Here is a 23,265-nt window from a genome sequence, read left to right as displayed (position 1 = left end):
TTATACCGTGGGCTCCAAGAAATGCAATTCAGTAAATTGAATATTCCAACCTGCAATTTTCCTACAAATATCGATAAGACAAAGCTTCACAGAAAAAAAAGTTGGAGCGGACCGAAACAAATTCCGATGGTGGGGCGAGCCTCGACAGGGACCCACCCACCAGAAAAGGATCCCTGACGTACTGGATGAGGAGGTACGTACAGAAATATGTAGGTTAGTACGTTAGCGCGTTAATCGACGCGTTCAGTGGTGACCACTTTAAACGCGAACTGCCCAGCGACCCTTGGCCAACCTCTTTAACATCCAAATATCCACGGGCAACGCTTTCGGTTCGTTTTACTAAGACAGAGCTCGCCTCATATTGGAATTTATTACTTTCCATCCCTTTAAACCCCTACCACCTCTTCATTCCATTTTTTTCGTGTTTTCAGAATTATATTTGTGAAATGGTGGTTTGACTTTAAGCTTAAGGTACCTGGGCCCTTAAACTTCCTCTGACCATTAACATTTTATCCTTACACGCAAACTCCAGCAATCTTTTGCGCATCTATGGGATCCATCTTAGTCGAAAGGATGGCCCAAGAAGCCACTAGGGAGCCAGAGGTTAAGAAAGTCCATCCCTTCTTTACCAAAGGCCCTGCCTCCGAAATAGTCGTCTCCTCCAATTCATCTACGAAGACTGCAAGCAACGAACCTCCTCACAATGACGTTGAAACCGCAACGGAAGTACAAAACATAAAGAAACGACGAAAGACCGAGACAAATCTGCCACAGGATGTAGCTGGGCCGAAGAAACAACGGCGAGCGCGCCAGAGAGAAGGACTCGCAGCGTCAGGCAACGCGACAATCGAGCAGAGCCTTGGAATTAAGCCTGCTGGGACTAGTATTACCGATACCACAACACCCTCGATTAACGACGTCCCCGCCAAACCCAAAGATAATTCAACCTCGACTGGCGCTCATCCTCCAAGCCTCTCCGATACCGATACCAATGTGAACACAGGAAAGATGCTCAAATTGAACCTAAGGACTGGTACACTAAGGTCCCCTCCAAGAACTAGACCAAAGTATGCTCCCTCGCGCATAGTGTGCATGAAATACGGACACGATGATGCTAGTCGAAAAGACCTGGGTGATAAGATCTCTGCGATCATGGATGGAAAGATCATAATTCCTCCAACCCCGCCTAAGAAACGAGGAAGGAAAACGAAAGAGAGTTCTGTCACACAGAATGCTCCAAGTTCCAAGGCTACGCATCCCCTTTTTGCACCAAAAACAAAGCAGGTCGTGAAAGTTGAGGAGAGTGTTGTCGACAAACGCTCCCCTTCTTCGTTGCGCCACACTGTCTTCATGTCCACCCCAATGTCTCCAAAAAAGGCTAGGAATCCGTTCGCAGTAAACAAACAGGCACCACGGTTTGGAGTCAGGACAGGCGTAGCGAAAGTCCCCGGTGCTATGCAGCCTCTATGGCCTGCTAAGGGGATGGCCCACGTCCGTGGATTTGACGTTCAACTTGACCTAACAACGCTTTTGTCTGAGACGCGCACAAACAAAAAATCAAAGGGATCTGCTATAACGATAACTCCTGAAGAATCTGTGCTGGAGCGGTTCTGCGCTACCGTGGATTTTGCTGCTATCCAGGATTCTCTTCCCAAGAACGACGATCATTTTCAACCAGCCCCTGAGGAGTTGCGCAAACCTTCCCCACGCTTTGAAAGTGGCCGAAAGCTTCAGAAGCACGTTCGTTCAGAATTACGAACACTGAAATCAACATCGAGTCACGGCGATGATCAGCTTTTTGGCAATACCACCGAGCATTTAAAAACTACACATCCCGCAATCGACCGCCTATATCAGTCGCTTGAGACAAATCTCTCAGCCTATGACAAATCGACATGCGAATCACTAGCCTGGACGCACAAATATGCTCCCGCCACAGCACCAGAGATCTTGCAGGGCGGAAAGGAAGCTCTTCTGCTCAGAGACTGGCTGCAGGCACTCAAAGTCGACTCAGTGATTTCGACTGGGCAGGGTAACCCCACGACGAAGAAGAAGGCGAAGCCAAAAGCAGCACCGAGGAAGAAGAGAAAGCAAGATGAGCTAAGCGACTTCATTGTCAGTAGCGAAGAGGAATCAAACGAAATGGAAGAGATTTCTGAAAATGAGACCGATTGGGCACCCGCCGGCCCAGGATTGCTGAAAAAGACAGTCGTTCGAAATGGCGACGTAACAAAGGGTACCAAGGAGCAAGAACGACTGACAAATGCCGTGGTCATCAGTGGTCCTCATGGAAGTGGAAAGACGGCGACTGTCTTCGCCATAGCCAAAGAACTAGGATTTGAAATATTTGAAATTCACCCGGGAGGTAGGCGAAGTGGCAAAGATATTCTCGAGAAGGTTGGCGATATGACGCGCAATCATCTTGTTCAGCAACATCAGACGCAGAGCGGTTCTGGGACCACAGAAGAAGACGAGGTGGCTCGCAACTTGAAGGATGGAAAACAGGGCATGATGACAAGCTTTTTCCAGAAGAAGACAACTTCCCGGCCACCACCCAAGAAACCCATGGAAGAAAAGCCGACCGAGACGACGAAAGTCAGCTCAACTAAGAGTCAGAAACAGTCACTGATTCTATTGGAAGAGGTGGATATTCTATACGAAGAAGACAAGCAATTTTGGGCAACATTGACAGGAATGATGGCACAATCAAAACGGCCGTTCATCATGACTTGCAACGACGAAAAGATGGTGCCGCTCCAGACCCTCAATCTTCATGGTATCTTCCGTTTCTCGCCTCCACCTATCGATCTTGCCATCGATCTTTGCCTTCTTACAGCAGCTAACGAAGGCCACATACTACGACGCACTGCTGTGGAAGCATTGTACAAGTCTCGCAGAAACGATCTCAGGGCTGCGCTGACGGAGCTCAACTACTGGTGTCAGATTGGGGTTGGGGATCGCAAGGGAGGATCCGATTGGTTTTACCTGCGGTGGCCTAAAGGGTCTGACCTGGATGAGAACGGAGATGTGGTACGAGTGTTGAGCGAAGGAACATATTGTGAAGGCTTGGGCTGGTTTGGCCGTGATCTGATAGCCACCTGCCCTGATACAATGAAGTCTGAGGAAGAAGCCTTGAAGCAGTCGTGGGACTCTTGGATGTTGGATATGGCCGACTGGGACAACACGTTAAATCTGCAGTCATGGGCAGATGGTATGTCGCACAACGCCTTGGAACAAAATAAGAGGCTCGAGATTCTGGAGGCCACGGATGAGTTCTACTCTTCCATGGGCGACGCGGATTTGTTATCAAGCGGTACATTGGGCATCGATCTCCAGGAAACCATAGATTCAGGGCTGCCTAAAATGCCAGCCAAGATGCGAGACGATTTCATCCTTGGCCGCCGACTTCTCGAGGCGGACCCCAAAATCTCACATACCTCGCTAAGTGTCGACCTGTCTCTAACTCTCAAATCACTGGCAAGACAAACACTTCTCGACACTTCACTCAAAACCAACATGGCAACTGGTCCCTTTCTCAACCCGTTAACGGAGAAGCGGGTCATACAATCTCTTGAACACTCGTTTGAGCCTCAGACCCCGCCTCTAAACCGCATGGACCTAGCTTATGCATTCGACCCCATTGCTATAAACGAAAAGGCAGTATACGCCAGTTATCTTGATCCGTCTGTGTTTGACCGGACCACAGACCTCATCGTTTTGGACGTGGCGCCATGGGTGCGCGGGATCGTGGAGTTTGACAGCACTCTGATGCAAGAGCGACTCAAGTTGAGTAACCTTTTAAGCGAAGGCGGCACACGAAAGAGAATGCGCACTACACGCAGTGCCTACTCAGCTATGGAAGGGGGCGAAAGGAGAACGGTTCGCCGCGAGAGGTACTTTGCAGACACCCTTAACACAGTCTTTGTTAGACATACCGCTGGTCAGGGCTGGAGGGAGGCTGTAGAGAGCGTAACACCAAAGGAGATGACAGGGGATTCACCCAGCAGTACCACATCATCGCCAGTAGCAACCGAGGTATAATGGATTATGCAGTATATACGGAATGCGTATTTGCTTTAAAGATTCACATGATGGGATGTACATGGGACGGTAATTGTGGATTTCAACCGGAGTTCGGACACAATGGATAACATAGAACCAGCGGGTAAACGCTCCTAACAAAATATATATATTAAAGAAACTCTTGTGTGTTTGTCTTTTTATGTGCTTCTGGTAGCGCGGGTGTCTCTGAATCAGTAGTTAAAATATAAAAGTCGCCAATCCGCCCAAACCATCAATGCAGTTCGCCATCATGTAACCAAGATAAACCAGCCCATCTCCCATTCGATATCTACATAAATCATATCAGCATCAATAGCTAGTATCGTCTCATCGCCACGGTTGTATATCACCACTCGGGAGGATAAGGAGCAGGTTGAGCGACAGTTCTTCTGCGCTCAGCAGGATACAAAGGCTGCTCAGAAACGTGATATTCATCAGGGGCATATGGTAGCCGTTCAGCATGATGTCGCACCCTCAGATGCTCCTGCGGGATCCTCTCATAGTTCTGAGGCCGTCTACGGCTGATCTCTTCGTGATGAACAACGTCGCCGTGCCGTCTAGTGGTGCGCTCGTACACACGCTCAGCATTTCCAGGCGAGCGATGTCGATGCTGTTTCCGGCTATGCTTGGAGGGAGGATGCTCCCAATCTTCATGATCACCATGTAGAACGCCCTTGGGCCAGACCTTGTGGGCTATGACGGTCGCAACGCCAATCCCCGCCAACAGGCCAGCCGTAGTTTTGAAAAGACCATTGTAGTCATGGTCATCACTGCGCTTCTTACGACGAGAAGGTGAGCGCGAAGTTGATCGTGAAGAAGACCTTCCTCGAGATCTTGAGCGTGACATTGGTCGTGAAGAAGAGGGTTTGTTACTACCTCGGAATGATTGAGGTCGACCACGAGAAGGTGAGGGTGTTCGGGTTCTGGACGATGGCGTGAGGATTGGTGAAGGGCTTGGCGACGGTCTCTGATTAACAGAGCTGCGTCGCTCAAACGAGCCGGAGCGCTGCATCTTGAAGCCAAGACTCACTTTACTAGGATTGGACACTAGTGTATCGAATAAAAATGCAGTTGTGACTTTCTTGTCTCACGGGTCGTGCAGAGTTCAAACCCTTCAGTTATATGGGATATAAGTCGTGAGCTTGTGGCCCAATTCTTCCTCCTTTTTTTTTTCTTGGATTAATGCCCGATTAGGTTTCGTTTTCAGGTCTTAGGCAATCTGGAGGGCAGGAAGAAAAAATATTTGTTTGAACAAGGACCAGCACTGTAAAGGAGAAACGAGGGTCAGTCAGCCTTTACTTAACTAGAGTGGTTCCTCTTTGTAACGAGCATCTTGAGTGACTAACCAGAAGCAAGGGGGTGGTCCAGTGGTCATTGAACAAGAAACTAATTCACTGGTTTTTCTTCTTCCACAAAGGCCTGGTTCAAGAGAATGCTTTCAGAGCAGTGATCTGACAGGGATGTCCTTGTTGGAGGAGAAATAGTTAGACTATGACGTAGAAGTAGGCGGGAACACGGCGGAGATATCACGATGAAGAAGATTTGGTGTTGAGAGTTTAATCTACTAAGAATGTTGCTAGAGGGGAGGGTTGGTGAGAGTAAATATACTGGAAGATGGCCGGTTTCTGAACCTATGTTGGTAGGTGGTAGGTCAGTGGCTTGGACAACTCACGTCGATCTCTGAGAGTTGCTAACTTTGGGAACAACTAGTCTAGATAGTTAACTCATGCGGGGAGAATACGGGGAGCCGAATCAAGTCCCGTCCAAATAGAATACGTATGTAGGCACTTCTACGGTCTTTTCGGATCCCATCTCCCTCTAATCCGACAGGGTGAGAAGGATTCGTCTTACGGCTAAATCGGAACAAAGAGGCCTCTTCCCTTTCTCTGTATAGCCTCAATCAACATCAATGCAAAGAAAAACAAAACCCTTGTAAGGACCTGGACACAAAACCTTTGCCATGTATCAAAGTTCGCAGACGTCACACACCGGATTCCCACTTAATTGGAGTGCCATGCCGAAGATCCGACAGGAACGTGAAACGCTGAAACTGTATGGATATGAATGCTCATATGTGACATACGTCCAATCTTATGATTTGCTCGGGCAGGGACACAAGTACAGGGACGGGGATGATGGACACAGTAACTGGCAGGGCGGTGATATGCAGATTGATGAGTTGGCAGTAATCAATAAATACAATACTTCACTCTTACTTGAAGCAACTGTCTTGGCTAGAGAGTGCATATCAAGTAGATTGGTTGTCGATATGAGACTGTTGTAAGGCGGGCATGTAACACGCGCCGCGGGTTCCTACAGATCACCAAACCATGAAACACCTAGCTTATATGTCTCTGATTTATCACAAGTAATAAATTGTCTAGCTTGCCGGTTCAGATTCCCCTTCGTCCTGATTCACTTGATGGTCACCTAGCTGCAGCAATGGCGTTGAACCTTGTAGCACTGGTAGATGTCTGTACATTTTCTCTTCAGTTGCACTGGTTCAGAGCTCATGTGCATTCAGGTCTAAGCGTTTTCGCTGCATATGCAATGGTACACAGTGGTTGGTATGTCCTGGTTGTATCGGCAACTCATTGAAGAGCTGTCTTTATGCTCATCCTTCCAGATGTGTATGTTTGCTGGCTGTGCATCAGGCTTTGAATAATCAAGCGAGATTTTCCGGAAACGTGTAGGTCTTGGAGGAATATATGTCTCCTCAGATGCGTCGAGTATGGAAAGCTAGGAAGAGTACGATTGACTCTGTATGTTGCTGTTCTCCATCATCTGCACCACGTCGTCTTCCCACTCGAGTTGGAGGCATTTTCTTGATATACCTCGGTCATGTTGTATGTATAAACCATCCAAGAAGCTCCCTTTATCCTGGTTTGGTTACTACTCAGTGGTCAGCATCGCTCAGTCATGTATATACATTTTGACAGTCAGAAATGTTAGTAGAGTAAACCTTTGTAAGTAGCATCGTATAGAGAGTATTTAGTTCCCATCCAAGAGCGGTAAACTTCATTGTAGGAGCAGATATGGGCGCAAGGCTGAGTTTGTGGTGAAGGTTTCCCTCTTGTTGCCCTACGAGATAACTCGCAGTAGTTAAGCTTGAGCAGCTCGGCTCAATACGTGTTAAAATTGCTCGTATAGTCTCAGTACCGTCATGTCGAGGTCGTTCGTGTATTCTTCCGCATACCCTTGCAGGTAGAGTACCAAACGATACAGTTCCAGTTCGCCATTGGCCTTGGCCGTCTCCTGAAGGATGTATAGATGCATTGTACTCGGCAGGATGTCGCCAACAGCACCTTCGGGCTGGTAATTGGCGATATTCCTTATCCAGCATGCTTCTGCAACCATATTTTGAGACACTAATACTATCGAAGTTATACGAGTGGGCTGGGGGCATGAAGAGAGACCTCCGGGTCCATCGGCTAAACAAGGATGACATCTGATCTGGACTGAAGAGCATTGGTCCAAAGTACCATGGCCGTGAATATCCAAATGCCGCTCCCTCTTGACACCGACGTTTGCAAGTTGGCGTCTGCCTAAGTTAATAGCTGTCGAAGCCTCAACACAGCCATCATCTCCGCAAGCCACTTGGCTTAGTCAACAAACCGGTCAGAACAGTGGTGAAATTGAGACAGACACAAGGCAACGATTGGTTGGCATGGCTGCCAAAAGCAAGAAGGGTCAAGTAGAACATGGTCGGCTTGGTGTTGTAAATTCTCAGATATGGATGGATATGCACTCATCCGGGCACGAGACCAAATAGGAGCCCTGTGCGACAAGCGGCAACCTTGCCAATGATAGGGTCCAAGGTGGTGATGAGATTGGGGTGCTCACCCTGAAATGACCACGCTCCGATACGGCGAGTCGTGCGTTGCATGCGCCTGTTGTTTTGGAAACGCACACACGAGAGACAACAAAGGACTGGCCGGAGCCTGATCTCAGCTCAGCTTGGTATGAGACATGACTACTCCTGACTATGAGTGCAGTGCGAGCCCCACAAACAGAACAAATCAAAAGCAAAGGAGATGTACATAGAACGAGATTAATGTCGACGCCGTCTAAACATGGTTCGAATGGGGGCGTAAACCAAAAGGTGATCAGATCAGATCAGCGATGGAAAAGGGAGGTAAGTATGGACGGAGTAGACTACATAACTACGTACTGTACAGCACATGTAGTTAGGCATTGGACTCCGGATCATGGCGTCAGTCTCCCCGTCTGACGCCGGTTGGTCGTGCCGCGCGTTAAGTGCTTGCATGGGCCTCCCTCCCTTGGTTGCAGACTCCTTTATGGACTTGCCATTTTCATTTTCTCTCTTCCTTCTTGGTTGAGTTTGCTTCTTATTTCAAGACTGCCTGCTAAGGCACCAACTGCGTTTAACTCTACGAGTTCACCAATCTTTGTCTATCAGGTTATGAAGAGGGGCTGGAGGGATTAACACAGCTTCCATCGCCCTTGTTCACCTAGTAATGATGACTACATATGGGATTAGTATGTATATGGGCTGTTGCAGTATCGCCGATCGCCACTTATTTATTTCCTCCTTGGGAAGAGCATGGGCTTGAAACTCAACGTACAAAATCGTGTTGAGGGTAGAGGCATCATGACAAGTTTCCCCAGTCTCAATACCATCCGATTGGTCTACTGACAACTATGCCCAGTTGCCTACCCTGTGGTATCGTGCATGATATTATACTACCAAGCTGAACCACTGCATGTTTCCATGTTGTTCCAGCTGTGACAGGGCCTGTTCACTTTTTCTGGAAAATGCCCCATGTGATAGTAAGAAAGGTGATAGCCGCCGCCAAAATTATACAGTCAGCAGCAAAAGTGCAAATTCTTTCGTTGAGTCTTGTGATAAAAGGTTCAGGCTGGCTTCTTCGAATCCGTCATGTAGGTAGTGTAAACATTTGAACGACAATCTGAGACTGAGGTTTTGTCTAAAGCTTGACATGTCGTCGGTCCGGAACTCTGAACCCATTTAATATTGAAAGAAGGTCGTTGTGCTTTCGGTATCCAGCAACATGCAGGATGGTTACGTACAATAGAGTTGTTCGTTTATCCCAATCTTCCGTATGAGTCAAAGGACACATCAGAAGCCATTGGATCGGGCAGGGGATAAATCACCCTGGACATCTTATCTCGGTCACGCAGAACTGCACAACTTACAACCCGTACAGAAATTCGATGGGGCTGTATGTAAGCGTGGGATTTCATCCAGGTCTGGACATCCCTGCATCACAAATTCCTCACACTTGAATCAGTATCACGCATGTTGAGGGGCGTGGACTTGGTGATATGGCTACCGGCCCTGATTCAGTTAGTGGACTACAATCAAGACCAACTATCAAGTGGATCAGACCTGTCTCTCCTCATCCAACTTAAACCTCGTATCACGGGACCTGATGCTGGCTTTGATCTGGCCTCGTTGTCATTTGGCTGAATAAGTTGGGAGAAACCCTTGTTGCGTTTTGAGCCATTTGTTGGCATAGGCAAAGCGCCATGTCTGGTCAATCTTGTTTTTACATTTCTTTAGGAGCTATGATGGTCCCTCCTTCCATGTTATGCTACCTACTTTGATACAGGCAAACCTCCGGACCAGTGTTCGATATCGATCAAAGCCTCGACTGCTGGAAGAGAATGTGCGTCTCTATCTCAAACAGCCGTAATCTGCCTCGTTAGGTTTCGATCGACCAGCCGACGCATCACCATACATCGATACCTATTTGGCCATCACCGAGGGGTCGGGGTGCAGAAAGCGAAGGCGGAATTGGACCAGCCAGGTCAAAAGCGTCCATCGGCGACTCTCATCTGAGGCCCAGCCGGTGGTTCTGATGGCGGCCGAATTAAGCACAATATCACACCTTGGGGCCGTGAAGCTGTATGTACCAGTAAACCTAGAGGGGAGACAACGAACCAATTAAAGCTCGATATGAGCTGGACGCTACCAGCCGGTTGGTGCACCATGAAACGACGTGTATTGTAAATTGAATAAAGGGACCTTGAAAGCAGACAACGAGACCAGGATACTGGGGCATTAAGAGCCCAACGTATGTAGAACGCTCAAACTGGGCCTCGTTTGTGTACTGACGAGCCACCAAGAAAGTACTGCGGGTGCGACCTGCGGGTGTCATCATTTCGTGAGTGCCCGGCAAGTTGAATTACCGTATCTTAACAACGGTGTGATTGAATGCCGTAGACGTGTGGATGCATATTCGGGGCGAATATTGTAGCCATGGGCCGACGGATTACATGCCTAATGAAGTGATATGGTTTTAGGACATTTCTAACTGCAGTAGAACTTGTGGTGTCACAAAGCGTGGTGGTTCATTTCAAATTCGGGTAGCAAGGTTTTTGGTGGTGGAAGAGCCAGGATGGCACCTGGACCACCGACTTCTAGTTCTGAGGAGCGGTAGCAGTCCTTGAATAGTTCCCGGTCGCTAATATCGTTTGATGACGGCGCCTTAATCCGGTGTTTGACGGTGAATATGCGGCTGTGCGAGAATGGACAAGCCAAGCCAAGCAGATGTTGATCAAGCTCAATCAAAGGCTAATAGGACGTACGTGGAGGCTTTGGAAATCCCCAGCAGCCAACAGTGAGATGAGTCGACGATTGGGCGACACACAGACAAGTGTTGTAATCAGTTAGCAACAACCCTTTGGTTTTCCTGTCTCAGAGCATGATCGATTGTTGTGATGGGGTTACCCTGTGCGACTCAGCAGAAGGACCGCGTGGTGAAGCCTTCAGCATCCACATCATTCGCCTTGTCGGCTGCATTGCTGATGGCGGAGCACATGAGGCTTTGGCGTATATCAGAATGTGTATCGGGAGGATACTGGCTCAACTTTGGTTGCAGTTGGGGTTTAGTTAGAATGGCATGTCGTCAACCCCACCCCTCCAACACGAAAAGCTGCTCAACAAGGCCTGGGAACTAAACATGTCGTCAAGGCCTCCGGTCAGTGACAACAATAGCGGAAGCAGCGGGAGGAGGGAGCAGCAGCAATTCAGCCAAGCCCGGTATAGACACTAGGGAGCGAGCGCCCTTGTCTATCTTTCATCTTTTGGAGTACAGGCACAGGCGAAGCAAGCAAAGCAAATGCACGCACAGTGACAAAGCAAAACGGACCAAACCTAAGTCAGACACTGCCCGAAACCCCACTGCACGTATGCATCTGTGTACATAATGTACTGGGTTTGCCACCAGCGCTTTGCAAGCTTTCCAAAGTTGATATAGCCGTCGCATGTGATTGGCTTCCACATGCAGCATTGAACCAGGAGGCTCTCTCATGATTCGGTCTTATTCCTTTGATGTGTTGAAGTTGGCTGAACGATTCCTTGTACATGTGACAACCAAAAATGCTTCACACCGGGAGAGTTGATGCAAGTATGAGGTTAGAAATGACGATGTTGAGACTATCATCTCGAGAGCATTTGTAATGAATTCCCATGTGGACATGAGATACTTCCCTGTCATAGTGGGTCACTGGTTCGGGGTATTGATTCGAAAGTGAAAAAGAAGAAGAAGAAAAAGTGACGGGCAAACAGACTGGGGGTTCAATACAAGATGGAATGTCTAGGTTTAGTACGGAGTAACAGGTAGAATGCAACCTGTTGCTGGGCCTAGGGGTGGTTAGAAGGAAACCAACGACACAAGTGGGAAAGTGCCAGTGTCTTGGATTTGATGTTTTCTTCCATGTCCGTGTCGAGAACTGCAATTACAAATGCTTTGACCAATGATAGGTAACAATCTCAATCCAGATGAGATGAGATGAGTTCCGTTCCTTCCAGTTTCTATAGACCTGCACAGCCAGGGGATCACCTAGGCTTTTCCAGGGAAGGTAGCAACACCGTCCGCTTTCCATCGATCGGTCACACATATGTACACTTTGTAAATGTCGATCTCTGAAGGGCTGACGCAGGCCATAATTTAGCAACTATCAACGTTATTCTTACACCGACTACCTACTGGCAAATCGAACTGCTCATTAGGCTAGGTGCTTTGTATATAACAAAGGCATCCATCCATCTGTACATGCGGATGTTAGTGAGTGATGCAGATGCATCAAATGTTGTTACAGAACTCGAGGGGTAGGATCGACCAATTCTGACCACTGGTCCCCTTACTAGACTACATACCTTCTCTAGCTGCTTGGCTCAGCGGTCCCATGTTCACCTTCCTCCCCTTTGGCCCCGTAATAGTAGTTCAAGAAAAAGACCCAAACTTTGGATATATGTGATTGATGAATCACGAAACCGATCGAATGGGGGGACCCAGACACCGGATTTACTTTTTTTTGATATGCACTACAATAAAAGTTGTGGAAACCATAATTACTTGGACATTAATCGTCAGTATTAGTACAGAGTACACGATTCTATTCTCGTTAGACTCCCAGGATTTATATTGCGCCCCGGAGCTTACCTGCCTACCTTAGTAGGTAGGCAGGGTGTAATAAAGCCCATCGGACGGGGTTTATTATTGCCGGTACATGATGCGGATATGTGGAAGGAAGAAACTTGCGACATTCTCTCTTTTCTCTTTCCTTTCCTGTGGCACTCGGATTGCAACACACTTCACTGCGCTTTCGGCTACAGATGTGACATTAGTAGGCAGCAAGTGTTTTTAACCCTACCTGTGCTTTTCTCTGTCTCATGATGTATGTATCCATTACATTGCATCCACATGGATCAATTCACTCCTTTAAACAAATAACCAATCACCCCTGCGTTTGAGTTCCTGCTGAGCGCCAAAGCCAAAGCGAGAAAATTGGAAAGCAAGGGTCAGTCACCTCCAAGGTTAAGTCAGGTTAGGTTAGGTTAAGTTGGGTTGGGTTGGGGTCCTTGCCGAGAGCAAATTGTGTTGGTTGGCTGGCTGACTTTACCGTGCTGATTCGTTCACGTTTTCGAGATTGAATACCCGCACTCAAGTGGTCATCAATGCACCCACTTCCCCATCCTTTTTGCGAGTTTTACGCCCACGCACATACGAGAGAAGCAGGCTGCGGCGGCATGGTTTTGGGCTGTACATACGAGACGACCACAAGAGACAGGCACGGGAGACAACCAACTTTCTGTACCAAGCCTAAATGCGTACGTATTCGATCTCGCCAATAACTGCTGATCACAGGCCAGCCAGCCTGGTTCAGGCTTGATGCATTGTGCAAGTTGCCCGAGTGGCCGGAGATGTTGTTTGAAGCCTACATACCCATACTAGTTAGATATGTATGTATGTAGAAGAAAAAGAAAGAAAAAACGAGACAAGACAAGACAAACAAGCTATTCCCTTACCATATAATGGGGCTCTCATTGGCGGTGAGTGCATGGAAAGTTCCTTCTGTACGAGAAAGCGCTCCATGCACTTGCTGCTTGCTTGCATCTAAACTCATTCGCTAGATCGGTGCCTGAGTTGAAGGATACGATGTAATTATTGAACGCCATCATAGCATTGCTAATAAATGCCTCGATCAACATGACATTCTCTCATCGGTGGAAACTGCAAGACAGCAGCTCGACAGTTTTCGGTCATTGCAAACTCTTAGGTTCCATCCAGGTTGCTAAACCCAGATGCAAGTACCCCCAGTACGCAGAGATTAACCAGGCTGGTTGGCTACCGTGGTAGAATGTCTTTCTTTTCTTGGCCTCCGTACGAGATTACAATAGACAAGCCGTATTTGTTGTTCTAGCCTGCAACCAAGGTTTGTCCATGTCCCTTTGGTGCTTGTTGGGCACGCCAGATGTTTTTGGCTAAGCAAGGTTACAGCCAACGGAATGCAGTGACAGGTTTCGTGCTCGACTGACTGACTGACTGACTGACTGACTTGCTTTTCAACGGCAGCAAGCCTCTTTCTTACCTATCACGAGTGTGTTAAAGACTTTTCCCTCCCTCACAGTCAGAAAGTCAAGGTACTTATGGTCTCGGCGAAACCAACAAATACCATTACATTACAGGATGCCTTTACTTCCACCAAGTCGACAAGGGCTTTGTCAAATGGCAAACAACCCGGCTTGGAGCATGTGTTTAATTGCTGGTGCTACGACTTGAGGCTCGACTACTGTACTTGGCGCGGACGTACCGGTATTGTCTTGGGCTGGCTGACACAAGTCGTGGTTGCGAGATACAGATTTGCTGTCGTCAACTGGCTAGGCCCTGGGTCACCCCGGTTAAGTTTTTGGATCAGCGCTTCTAGTCTCTTTGTTGGAAGTGTGATGACGGCCTGGGCTCCGTACTGGTACCATGGCGTTGCACCTCAGGGCGAGGGGAGATGCCCGTAGCGGCAGGGATTCCCACCGTTCAGCCAGGTTATCGGATGGGGCCAGACGGTGGCTTTCAGACTACGTACGTGCTATTTTCTTCAATTGCTGATAAGGCGAATTGAGCGCCCTTGTTCCACTTGGAGAGAATCCAGATCGTGTGGGCAGGCACGGTGAAAAAGGAATTACGACTCGGCGCTATGGAATCAGGAATCCGGAAGAGCTAATAAGTGAGCCGAAGAGACGATGGCTCCCAGTGAGCTCTATTACATCGCTGTATGCGTGGAGGTAGATCCAGTACTACACTACACTGTACTATCAACAAGCTCTTTCACCAAAATGGCATCATGCCCATTGCCTTGTCTCAAAGGATTGTCATGAGGGCTCAGAAACGATACAAAAAGGGAAGGATATTGAAAATATGGTCCTGGCATGGCGGGTGACAAAGTTGATCTCAGAGTCGGTTTAGCCGTGAATACATACATGCCTTAGTACCTTAGTAGTTCGACGAGCGGCACGGATTTACAGCGCCTCTCAACGAATGGATCTTGCTTCCGGTTGGAGGGTCGTTGGGGTGGCAGAAATATTGACTACTGATAGTACAAGAAACGATATAATTCAGTCAGCTCACTCTTCCAAACGCCCCATATTTGCTTCTTTGTTTTATGAGTACAAAATTTCGCTCTCAAGTTTTCTGTTATCCTCATGAGGGGAGTGAGCAGCTTGTTGGTACGTGTGGGGGGCATGACAGCTTTGCTTGATTCAGTCACATATTTATTCATTCTTCCATTCATTCATTGCTGACCAAAGCTAGGGTCTTATTTTGCTTAATTGATTTTCATACCAGAGGTTCCGATGCATCTCTCGTCATTATTGTCATGGACGCAATCAGTGGTGATTTTGTCTGGCAGCGAAACAACAGTTGCCGCCTCAATCTATCAGGAACATGGCCCAGGCCGCTCGGAGCCAGCCAGAATCAAGAGCAGGCATAGGCTGCACAGCATAACACAAGGGTGGAAAGCAAAGACAGCATCGACGGTAGACAGGGCAGGAGAAACGACCTGGTGATTTCTTACACGCGGCCGATACTTACACTTACGCTTGCACGTTCCTAGCAGGGAACGACAGTGGAGTAAGCGCCGCATTATGGCTCATGGCTCCTCATGGATTCGGACTCATGATTGATGGACGCCTCATGAGAGGCATACATAGTTACATACTATGTACGTTCAAGGTAGAGTTACGCCGCTTATTCGGGCATGGTAAGTAATTGAAGGTTCCAGCACACCACCACCACGACTTGTTGGACAACAAGCGAGCATGCGACACGGCGGATAAAGATAGGTTGTGTTGAATTCAGTTCAAGTTTGACAGCTTCAAGGCTTTACGCTTTAATCAGACAAATAATTGCAGCACTGTAACTGACTGTATCCGTCCACAGCCGATGAATGGGAAGTTCTGTGCCAATCCTGAACCGACATACCCAATCAAGTTTCATCAATGATCGGTACTCCACAATGATTGTGTTTGTGAAAACCTCCTCTTACACTGTACCGAACGACACCTCCAGGGATCTTTCATACAGGCCCCAGCTTCGTGGATGGCTTGGGAAGGAATCCAATTGTGCATAAGGGTGTGCAAGTCGAACTCGGACGTAGTCTCAGGGACAGATCGCTCATCAGCCGCCTGCGTTGATGTTGCGCCTGAACAGAGCCAACTGCCATCATTTCGTTATCCATCCACCTTCATATCTCCGTCTCACCATGAGTTCAATACCCGTCCGTAGTCTAGGATCCCTTCACAAGTCCCGCCGCCCTCGGTCCCATGAGCCCCGTCAAGCCCGCTCACAGCCCGGCGTCGAGCACGGCAGCGACCGGGCGACCCCTAGGGCGTTCCAGGGGCGACTTTGAACGCATTTGATGCTCCATAAAGTTGCCTGGGGGCTTAAGTTGTAGTGGGTGAATGGTAGGTTCCAGCACCCAAGACTCCGCTGTCTAGCGGGCTTGGTCCCCATTGAAGCTTGCTTGGGGATGAGTGGAGGAAACTTGAGAGTTTTAGCGGCAAGTGAGAGGGGGTGAGCCATGATGAATGGATCCTTGCCTGGCTGGGGGTGTACGGTAATCATAATAATAGCATCTAACACAGGGCAGAGAAAGGCAAAGCACCTCACCTCACCTCACGGAAACCGGGGTCGTCGCTGGGTGCGGTGTCAGCTGGAGAGCGCCACGATGGCCCTGGTCTAGTCAGTAAGAGCAGGTCTAGCAAAGGCTGGCGACATGATGGGCTGAGAATTATCATGCCGGTGGTACCAAGCTTTGTATGGAATTGTCTGGGAGAAAGCAGGTATCGCAATACATGCTCGGCTAGTACTACAGGGACGGCCGGGCGGGTGTGCGTGTGCAATGTCTTGTCTGAGACTGAGAGTGAGTGCGTGAGTGAAAGAGACTCTCGACCATGGATGTACATACATATCCATTAAGCCAGCCCTTGAAAGTCCGATCCAGGCTGTCTGTCTGTCAGGGCACATTGATAAGTACTTGTAGGCAGGAGACGCTCAAGCCTTGAGATCAAGTACCTACCTTAGTACATTTGAGAATTAGCAGGGCTATTTGTGGGACTGGACACCCCTACTCCTACTCCTCCTTCCCTTACCCTTACTCCCTACGCTACCTACTAAGGTACGCTACGCAACGCTATGTTATGCTGCGTCTAGGAGAGAACCACACTTGACGAACAACGACACTACCAAGTCCAAGTGAATGAAAGTAAAAAGGACTTTGTACATGCACACACAACCACCAGCCATGGACTGAGTGACTGAACCCATTCATTGTTGCTTCTTCTTCTTACTCTTTCTTTCCTTATCCCTCCATCTATCTATCTACCTTTCTCTCCTGCTCAAACCTCCACTCCTAAGAGATACATACAACCACCACCTCCCAACGAGCACAACCGATCTCCAGCCTCGACGAATTTACGCCTAGCTGTGAATACCGAATACCTCTCCTCCTCGCCCAATATCCTCGTCAAACACCGGCCCGTTACTAGGGGGAAACGAAACGATCCTCTACGAATACTTACCTTCGCTTGCAGCTGGTCTACTGCGAATACAATACACTGCCTGTCGGTACTATAATGGCACTGGCGCCGCTCGAGGCCCATTGAACAATTGTTGCGCCTACCAAGAACAAACGAACCTCGCCGAAATTCTGACATCACATTAAACTTCGAGGGATAACCATATCAATTCACGAAAGCTTGCCAGCGGGGTACATCGTTATTTAGCTCGCGCAACAAATCAGAGTTGCCCGTTCTGACTTTCTTTTCTGGCCCATCTTGCCCTCAGTGTATCAGAAAAATTGACCGCTGGAGATATAAGAGACGAAATCAGTAGGTCAGTTTATGCTCCTTAGACTATAGGATTAGATCACTTATTTTTCTACCCCAAGACTCAGGACGCCAACTTTTCTGCTACCCACTGGCTTGGTTCTGTTGCTTGTAGCCTTCACTGGAGCTTTTACAGTGAAGCTCGCGCTGTGTTGCGCTGCGCAATCGGAAATTTGGGGTTTTCTTTTCTTTTCAGTAAACAACTCCCTGCCAACGATATGAGCGCTGTCTTTCAAGCACCACTGGCTTCGTGGGAAAGTCATGTTCACAACTACACTGCCCGAGCCCCAGCTACCATGAACGAAAAATCCCAGTACTACCGATACCCTGTGAAACAACCCGAGCAACAGCATCAACACCGAAATGGATCGATCTCGACAGCGTCACATGTTCAGGTCGGACAACCTGTCCGACCTTCAACACCTTCTACTTCAACATCCACCGCGATCAAAATTGATGCTGAGTCGCTAGTCTACCACAGCCTTGTAATTCCCAAGTGCATAAGCCCTGTAGGCGGAAATCTTGCCGATTTCGCTGCTCAAGTACGTACATTCTCAGAATATGGAAATTGTCAGACAACTAATATCCTCTAGATGACTTGCTTATTCTGGTTTGAGTCGATTGACGAGCTCAAACAGGCAGGTTCAATTCGTGCAATGGGCTCCAACGCTCTCGTTCAGCGTTTACCACCTCTCGCCAAACCCCTGGAGCAATTTCGGAAGTGGGTGTACAGCGTTCTCTCCACGACACAAGTGACCCAGAATGTCATCTTGCTGGCTCTACTATTTATCTACCGACTAAAAATGTCGACACCTCAAATCAAGGGGCGTGCTGGCAGCGAGTATAGATTGCTAACAGTAGCACTGATGCTCGGGAACAAATGTAAGTGAAAAACATTCACGCACCAGATAATCAACTGACCATGCTACAGTCTTGGATGATAACACCTACACGAACAAGACTTGGGCTGAGGTGTCATGCTTCAATGTGCAGGAGATTCATGTCATGGAAGTGGAGTTTTTGTCTAACATGCGATACAACTTGGTGGCGACGAAGGAGCAGTGGGATGACTGGTTAGACAAGCTAGCCTGCTTCCACGAGTACTACGAGCGAGCTATGCGATTGCCAGCGTCGCCGGTTCACATTCCCACGCCAGCAAACAACACGCGCCACTCGCCTGTCGCTTCACCAACGGGTGCTATGCAACCCGCCGTCAGCCTGCCACCTACTCCGGCTATCACAGCGAACTACTCACCTGCGTCGAGTCACTCGCAAAACTGGTCCGCGTACCAAACTAACACCATCTCTCCACTCTCTACCAAGCCCAATCTCCAGTTCCCTCCTGTGTCACGGAAGCGAAGTCCCGAGGGAGATATCATGGAACACCCCGCCAAACGACTTGCTCCTCCTCAACGAGGTCCGGCTCCCGTTATGGCTCAAGTCCCGCGATCAAACGGTATTGTTGAGCCGGCCAGACTGCCTGCTCCTCACCCCACTATCATGACTGGACAACCTCAGACCCAACCTACGTTAATGCCCTTTGATAACGTTGGTGTCAATGGGTATCCTCCGTCTGTACAGCAGGTAGCTCAGCCTGGCCACGTCTCGCTTCCTCCACTGCAAACCGGTATGCGCGCCATGTCGACAGTCTACTCTTCAGTCCCGACGGCCATGGTGCCGAAGCAATCGCTTCCCGCGACGACGGGTGTCACGATGGCGCAAACCAGTTTCCCTGCCCAGGCGCCTGCAAATTACGGTACCTCCAGCAAACAGCTTAGCCCTGGCCGCTTGGGGCCATTCAACTCGTCGCCTTTGGCAGAAACGTATGGTCAGGCATCGGTTATTCATACTCCTATGACGCACACTCCGATCTCCAACTCGCCGAGCGTCTATCTGCAGCAGAGACCCAGTCCGTACAAGCCTGTACGCCACGTGAACACGCTCTTGCACCCCCCGCCTTCAGCATCGTTGGAACAATACCACCTTTCTGTACCTGTTCCTCCAACCCAGATGCACTATCAGCCCATCGGGCGACGGAACGATCTTCGAACTGGTATCGTGCCTGACTTTGTCGTTTATGATCGCGTTCACCCTCAGCATCAGGCCCTTCAGGGACATTACCCGTCTTAGGAATGGCAGGGTTATCCTTCGGTCAATCATGGTTCATACCCTCGCGTTCGATGGTAAGCCTTGTCTCTAGGAATACGTCCGACGTTTTCATCCGTATGTTTTCTCGGAATTGTTTTTATGGCGTTGGATTTTTATTTTATTTTAGCGTCGGATATGCATATTAAGGCACGCATGGTACAGGCGTTTGGGACGGAAAGAAATAGGCCAGGGCTCAACAGTCTCCCGGACAGAGGACTATGGTGCGCATGGCTCGGAGTTACTTAGGCTTCCTTTCCACGATGGACGCCATGGATCTACCCACGATGAGCTAGCGATGAATGGCTGCATCGACACCAACCGTATATAGACAGATGCAGCGGAATGTCAGTTATGAGTACTAGAATAGAGCAAAAATACAGCGGGGTTCTGTCCTCAGGGTACTAGAAAGTTTGACTGCTGTGAGCATAAGGGAAAGAATCAGTATGTCACCTTATTATATTCGGTCTTGGACCGTTTAATTTGTTATCAAGGTCTCGAGATGCTACCTTTTCTCCTCCATTAGGTAGAGCCAGAGTGTTGTCGGCGTCGCAGAAAACACAGCTATGTTAATCGTGAGACAAAGATAAGTCAACCTATTCATGCCACTTGGAACTCGCCATCCGTTTATTCTCTATGCCCTGCCTCCGTTGGAACTTCTTCCGTTCACCTCTTAGGTATCTCTATTTGTGTTATGGTTTTGCTCAGTTCTGTGCAGGCTGTGGGGAAATTTATTCGTGAGGGTTATGAGTCGATGAAGTTTTTGTTTAGTCGACATAACAGTCAGTACATATGTAGACTATACTTAACGACGTGGCATTATGATACTCAATTTATGAATTTTATTAAAAATTTCATTACAATTACATTATGTCACATTTGGTTTTGGTGCATTTTGTTGCGTTTATGGTTCAGTTATAGGGTATGTCGATTGGTGATGAACAAGTTTATGTCAGGAGTGTCTGGAAAGACAAAACATTGCCACGGAACTGAGATATAAAGGTCAAATACTAACCACTACTTAGTAGCTATGTAAGTTGTCATTGAAAACTGAACCCAACTCATTGTCTCGTCTCAAATTGTTGGACTTGGTCGGCATCATGTAACAAGACTCTACTGTTGCAGGGATCAACTCCCATCAAACAGGGTTGTTTGCACTTCCCACGGCAACCATTTAAGAGTAGCCAATCACATATTTTATCAGCCACTTTACCAAGCATTGCTTCTCCACTCTGCCTTGTACGTCTTCACAACAACGGCACAGCAACCAGATCCCTCCGCTCCGCTCCACTCCACTTTGTCTCTTCTAACCTTCACTCATCTCTTTCGTTGAGCCCAAGCCCCAAAGCTTAGAGGCTTGCAAGACATTCGCTTTTTTTTGTAACTCGATTAATCATCGCCTTCGCCGAACGACAATCGTTAGTTGCTGGTGTTTCTCATTTCGGTCTGGGCCCTTCTTATTATCGTCTTGTTCGTTTGGATTTTAGCCGCTGGGCTGAAGAAAGGGGCGCTGCTGAGCCATCGGTCAAAAACGAGACATTTGACACCGACCGACCGACCGACCGACATAGTCTACTCCCTTGGAAGCGTAACAAGGGACGAGATTGCATTCCGATCAAATTTAAACCCCTTGTATCGCGATTCCCCTGGCCTCGCCCTTTCAAGTGGTGACGACGATTGTAATTTGCGACGAGGGTTGGACGATTCGACGACGTTGGCGACACCGATACGTCTTCTCGACGACAATCGATCAATTGCTTGCTGTCGCCCACTTCATCGCGATACGATCCCGCTCAGATCCATTCGACGACAATTAAGCCGTCATCTCAAATCGCCATCATGTCTGGCTTCGGCGACTTCACCACGATCTGCGAGACCGCACCTCTACCACTATGCGCTGCCGTCGGACCTATATTGGAGGCGTCCGGTCGTACCGGTATCGAGCCAGAATGCTATGCTCGTAACATTGAACTTGCCAACACCATCATTTTTGAGGGTGCTACGGCTGTGATGCACATCGTCGCTCTGGTTATGACTGTCATCATGATTCTCCACGTCCGCAGCAAGTTCACCGCTGTTGGTCGCAAAGAGATTTTGAGCTTCTTCTACCTCTACATGTTGTTGTCGGCCATGTCTCTCGTTATTGATGCTGGCGTGGCACCACCTGGCAGTGATCCATACCCTTACCTCGTCAGTGTGCAGAACGGTCTCAGCAGCGCGGTCATCACTTGTCTTCTCATTAACGGCTTTGTCGGGTTTCAACTATACGAGGATGGAACGCCTCTTTCAGTATGGATGCTGCGAATCAGTACCCTGGCTGCTTTCACCATTAGCTTCCTTGTGTCGCTCGCTACTTTCAAGAGCTGGGCTGGACTTGGTCCCACCAACACTGTCGGATTGTTCGTTGTGCTTTACCTCTTGAATGCGATCCAGCTCTTCATCTACGTGGCCATGCAAATCTTGCTTGTAACAAGAACGCTACAGGATCGCTGGCCTCTTGGAGACATTGCATTCGGTATCTTCTTCTTTGTCGCTGGACAGGTGTTCCTTTATGCTTTTAGTTCAAAGATCTGTAACGCTATTAGCCATTATCTCGATGGCCTGTTCCTCGCGACCGTCTGCAACTTGTTGGGCGTCATGATGGTTTACAAGGTATGTTGTTTTATTCCATTAACTATTGGTTCCCGAGCATCACTAACCTGCGGCAGTACTGGGATTCAATTACCAAGGAGGACCTCGAATTCTCTGTTGGCACCAGGATGAACAACTGGGAGGTCAAGGAGCTGTTGCCAGAAGAGGAGCGAAGGGCTACTGTCTTCTCAGAAGACCCCTACGGTCAAAACAGCTCATACGATCTGCCTTACTCGCCAGGCGCAGCGCGGTACTCGGCCAAGTACTAAACGCTGGCTCAAGGCTAAATTTGACGCCATTCACGAGATTTGTTTTCTTCTGATTCAATAACACGTCCCGACGTGATATATGCGACCCTGAAACGGAGACAGGGAACATCGGGCTGTTTTTCTTGATTGTTTACATTGCGAGGCGTTTTTAATGGGTTATATCTGGGCGACTTGTCTAGATGGACGCAACTGGCGATCACGAAAAACGACGGGCAAACGGAAGGTGTAGGAGAAGGGATGGACGCATGTTAATAGGTGGACCTTGTTGGTGGCCAGGAAGTAGAATGAATAATGGCGACATGTCGTTGTTCTTAGTTTTTGCATATATACTTGCATAGGTAGTTATATATTATGTCTGATATATAGGATTCGGGTATAGTCGTGACGCTATAGTGTATGGACCGTTGTCATAGCTTGCGGCACGCAAATAAGGAGTCTAGTCGTCTGCCTACATGGCTGTGAGTTAGCTGATGGCTAATAGGAATCCTGTTATAGAACTGTATTAGGACT

The 23,265-nt window shown here is 48.4% G+C and overlaps 6 protein-coding genes across 6 annotated transcripts; 3 read left to right on the top strand and 3 right to left on the bottom strand.

The window, feature by feature from the left end:
- Nucleotides 1-573: 573 nt before the first annotated feature.
- FPOAC1_002870 (uncharacterized protein) lies at nt 574-4,041 on the top strand (the record flags this gene model as incomplete). The annotated part of the gene is made up of 1 exon (XM_044847444.1): nt 574-4,041. The coding sequence occupies one exon, from the start codon at nt 574-576 to the stop codon at nt 4,039-4,041; it is 3,468 nt and encodes a 1,155-aa protein (XP_044713360.1).
- Nucleotides 4,042-4,408: 367 nt separating this feature from the next.
- Nucleotides 4,409-5,074, bottom strand: FPOAC1_002869 (uncharacterized protein; the record flags this gene model as incomplete). Its single annotated transcript, XM_044847443.1, has 1 exon — nt 4,409-5,074. One exon carries the CDS (start codon nt 5,072-5,074, stop codon nt 4,409-4,411), a length of 666 nt encoding a protein of 221 aa, XP_044713359.1.
- Nucleotides 5,075-7,194: 2,120 nt separating this feature from the next.
- On the bottom strand, nt 7,195-7,948 carry FPOAC1_002868 (uncharacterized protein; the record flags this gene model as incomplete). The annotated part of the gene is made up of 3 exons (XM_044847442.1): nt 7,195-7,493; nt 7,545-7,658; nt 7,906-7,948. The coding sequence occupies 3 exons, from the start codon at nt 7,946-7,948 to the stop codon at nt 7,195-7,197; spliced, it is 456 nt and encodes a 151-aa protein (XP_044713358.1).
- Nucleotides 7,949-9,309: 1,361 nt separating this feature from the next.
- FPOAC1_002867 (uncharacterized protein) lies at nt 9,310-9,561 on the bottom strand (the record flags this gene model as incomplete). The annotated part of the gene is made up of 2 exons (XM_044847441.1): nt 9,310-9,382; nt 9,434-9,561. The coding sequence occupies 2 exons, from the start codon at nt 9,559-9,561 to the stop codon at nt 9,310-9,312; spliced, it is 201 nt and encodes a 66-aa protein (XP_044713357.1).
- Nucleotides 9,562-17,928: 8,367 nt separating this feature from the next.
- On the top strand, nt 17,929-19,840 carry FPOAC1_002866 (uncharacterized protein; the record flags this gene model as incomplete). Its single annotated transcript, XM_044847440.1, has 3 exons — nt 17,929-18,252; nt 18,304-18,592; nt 18,642-19,840. 3 exons carry the CDS (start codon nt 17,929-17,931, stop codon nt 19,838-19,840), a joined length of 1,812 nt encoding a protein of 603 aa, XP_044713356.1.
- Nucleotides 19,841-21,694: 1,854 nt separating this feature from the next.
- On the top strand, nt 21,695-22,755 carry CHS7 (Chitin synthase, class 7; the record flags this gene model as incomplete). The annotated part of the gene is made up of 2 exons (XM_044847439.1): nt 21,695-22,507; nt 22,564-22,755. 2 exons carry the CDS (start codon nt 21,695-21,697, stop codon nt 22,753-22,755), a joined length of 1,005 nt encoding a protein of 334 aa, XP_044713355.1.
- Between the last annotated feature and the right edge of the window lie 510 nt (nt 22,756-23,265).

This window comes from Fusarium poae, chromosome 1, assembly GCF_019609905.1.
Source record: "Fusarium poae strain DAOMC 252244 chromosome 1, whole genome shotgun sequence".
Lineage (NCBI taxonomy): Eukaryota > Fungi > Ascomycota > Sordariomycetes > Hypocreales > Nectriaceae > Fusarium > Fusarium poae.
The sequence above is the reverse complement of the archived record's forward strand: the minus strand, read 5'-3'. Positions and strand labels throughout refer to the sequence as shown.